This window comes from Quercus suber, unplaced genomic scaffold (assembly GCF_002906115.3).
Source record: "Quercus suber isolate HL8 unplaced genomic scaffold, Cork oak 2.0 scaffold_5, whole genome shotgun sequence".
In the NCBI taxonomy this organism is placed as follows: domain Eukaryota; kingdom Viridiplantae; phylum Streptophyta; class Magnoliopsida; order Fagales; family Fagaceae; genus Quercus; species Quercus suber.
The window spans coordinates 1,441,119-1,444,552 of NW_027069471.1; the positions used below are offsets into that span (position 1 = coordinate 1,441,119).

Consider the following 3,434-nt stretch of genomic DNA (forward strand, 5'->3'; position numbering starts at 1 on the left):
AAATGTGAGCAAAGTGTTAGAGGAGAGGGGGGGTCTTTTTTGAAGGGGGAGAAAAGTCTCCTCGGCCATGGGCTGAGGAGCATCCCCTAGTTGTAAACTGTTCTAAGTATTTTTTCAATAAAAGAGAAAGGAGTTCATGCTTCGTGAAGGCCGGCCAGCGCCTAAACCTTCGATCCACTCTCTACAAATTCATTGTTCTGGGTTCGTTAGGCCTTTAACCCATATCTTTTGGGCTAGGGCTATAAAAACAGACCCTACAATAAATATTATCTAAATTAAATTTTTGTATGTTAAATATTATCCCCTAATTTAAGAAATATATCCTAACAAATAAAAATAATAATGTTAATTAGATGATAAATATTATCTAAATTAAATTTTTGTATGTTAAATATTATCCCTTGATTTAAGAAATATATCCTAACGAATAAAAAAAATAATGTTAATATAATTTTATTTCATGATAAGAGTGAATTAGAGTCCTAGTAGTAATTAATTTTTAGTTCTTTAAAAATCTAAAAATTTAATAAAATTTCTGCAATTTGGTGAAACCATGTGGCGCAACCATGACGTCTAAGCCCAACTTTTATTATATATAATATAATATAATATAATATAATATGATATATATATATATATATATATAAACATTCAATTCCCAAAACCATCGATTTTCCTTTCTTTCAATATGTAAATTAAAATTTTCAAAAGGATAATTGACTATCAATTTTCACTAAACAAAAAAACAAAAAAAATCGAAAGTGTCTCATATATATATCTCAAAAGTTTGATTTTGTTTGAGATAAGTCTCACATGTGGGTGGTTTCTAACAAACTATTGACCGATGTGGGAAGGCATCTATATGAATATTTAAAGGTAATGAATTAATTGCATGGCCTACACGTTGATTCTACATGAAAACAATCATTCTCCACACACACACTCACACACACACACACACAAGGCCACCCATAAGGAATTTGGCAAATATGCAAAGTCAAGGTTAGGCCTGTGTGGGTGGGCCCAACAAGGTGATGGCTAGACCCTGGAGGGAATCAGGCTCGAATTGGGTTCAAAGTAAGGCCCAACAAATGACCCAAGCCTTAGTCACTACATCGAACAATGCACTAAGTCAGGTTTTAATCTTCTGGACTGACCTGTGCCATTGCTCTTTCTTTTAACCTTTAGTAATGTAGCAAAAGTTGTGGTATAAAAGTTGCGTTCACATATTTTCTTTTCAGCTTTAACAATTAACACTATTTTGACTTATTGTTGGCCCAATGGTGAAGACAAATTATTTTTTGGGATTAATCAATACATAATTACATATATTACAATAGAGCATCCGTGGCTGAGTTGGGCTCCTTGGCCCTTTCGTGTCCTTTTGGATATGCGGTATAAGGCCCATAACTAGTTAGGGCTTCATTCCCTAGTGAGTAGTTGGCCATAAGAGGCCTTCGTCTTGTCCGCAAAGGATTTCGTTGACTTAGTGGCCCAACGTATATTTTATTAGTGAGCTTGGGCCCTTATGGCCTACCATGTAACATGTTCCAAAAATAGCCATGAATCAGAGATTCAGAATAATTACTCTTCATATTGAGATCATTTATAGTTCTTTGAGTAACTCCATCATGAATTTCTTAAAAACTTATTTATCAATTTTTTTTACCACTTATCAATAATCTGAATAGATCAAAAAATAATAATAATACACTATTTATTTGAATGTTGATGGTATGACAAAATTTAATTCACTTGGTTCAAAATAGATGTATAGAAGTTTAGGAACTCTATGGTGGAGTTGCACTAAAATCTATGGAAAATATTAATTCCTACTTATATCTCTATTATGTTGATACTTTTGACTTGATTACACATCTTTGCTCTTCCCTGCCTAAACAATAAAATTACAAGAACTACAATATACAAAAATTAACGCAATCAAGTTAACTTATTGAAGCCTACATACTCGGGCAATGCTAATTGAAATTCACCATCAACCTAATCTCTCACTAGATAAAGCTTAGCCTTTGCTCTCTATTTATAAGGAGTGACACATTTTTTTTTTCTTCTTCTTTTCTTTTCAAGATGGGATAACTATTTCTAATATAATTAGCGCACCAGATTATAAAATCAATAAAAAAAATTCTCTAAACTTCTTTTAGCCTGGGTTGCTGAACTGAACAAATTGAGGAGGTTCCTGAAATATTTAATTGGGATTAATATTGTTGCGCTTATGTTTGACGGACTCAAAGATACTGGTTGCTTAATATGTACATGTAATCTGTTGAAGGGGCCAATAGCTTTTCTCATATATATATAGAAATCAATGACTTGATCAGAATCAAAAGTCTAATGATCACATCAATATACTTAAGCAACATTGGCAACATTAAAAAATCAAGAATAGCGGCTATAAATATAGTCGTGGCTTTATTTATTTATAAACACAACGAAAGTAACAAAGAAGATATCATAATAAAATCCAATCATCTAAATAAATAAATAAAAGATAATAACCAGGTCCATCTCTCTCAAACCTAACACTATAATGTATAGAGAAAACAAAGGAATGAAGAAATCCCAATAAAAAAAGAACTAAAAATGATAATATATAAAATCAAACATGAAAAAAGGTGTGCGAATCAAAAATCAATGTCGCACTTGGTACTCTCAAAACCGGTGGCTGAATTTCCATTAGAACTCAATGGAACTCTCAACTCGCAGTCAACCTTGGGCTTCAACTTCCAAGTCTTCAACTTTCCTACCTTCAACCTAAGCTGAAGATAAAGCTTCACATCAATGTCATAAACCCCAGCAGTCTTCTCGGAATTAAACTCAGAAAGCTCCTCAGCCTCAAGCACCACCAATCGCTGCCCTGAAAACTCAGTGTTCAAAACTTCCGTACTCTTATGCCCTTGATAAAACGGTGTCAAACTCTTGGTATCCAACCTCTGGTCATCATAGTAGGCCCTAACCTCTATAGAATCGTAGTAGACACCGATCTTCTTGTTGGGGTTTCTGGCAGTGATGGTGAGGGCAAGGTTGTACTGGAGAGTGTTGTTGGACGTGAAATTGAATTGGGTAAGCGAGGCTTCCGTGGCGTAGAATTTCAAGTTGGTGGGGCGAAAGATAAGCCAAAAGATGAGAACAGCAAGGCCAACGATGACTATCAATGAGACTATGAGTCTCAAAAGGCAGCCAAGGCAGCCGCAGCCTCTGCCACGGCCTGGGCGGTGATAGGCTTGGCGTGGCGGCGGGACTGAGGGGCCATAGTAGGCACCATTCAAGGGTTGGTTTTGTTTCTCTGCCATGGTTGAGAACAAAAATGAGAGCAAGAAAGTAAGAGAAAACAAGGGTTTAGCTAGTATTTGATATAGAAGATGGTGGAAGAGTTAGAAGAGGAATAGAGATATTGAAGGTAAGGGTACAAC

At 35.1% G+C, this 3,434-nt stretch overlaps 1 protein-coding gene across 1 annotated transcript; it reads right to left on the bottom strand.

Annotated features, from left to right (window-relative positions):
• Nucleotides 1-2,400: 2,400 nt before the first annotated feature.
• LOC112003043 (NDR1/HIN1-like protein 10) lies at nucleotides 2,401-3,434 on the bottom strand. The gene has a single exon (XM_024035216.2). The coding sequence runs from the start codon at nucleotides 3,312-3,314 to the stop codon at nucleotides 2,646-2,648; it is 669 nt and encodes a 222-aa protein (XP_023890984.2). The 5' UTR covers nucleotides 3,315-3,434; the 3' UTR covers nucleotides 2,401-2,645.

Excerpts from the sequence above, each read along its gene's own strand:
- LOC112003043 (XM_024035216.2), bottom strand. The coding sequence starts at position 3,314 with ATGGCAGAGAAACAAAACCAACCCTTGAATGGTGCCTACTATGGCCCC.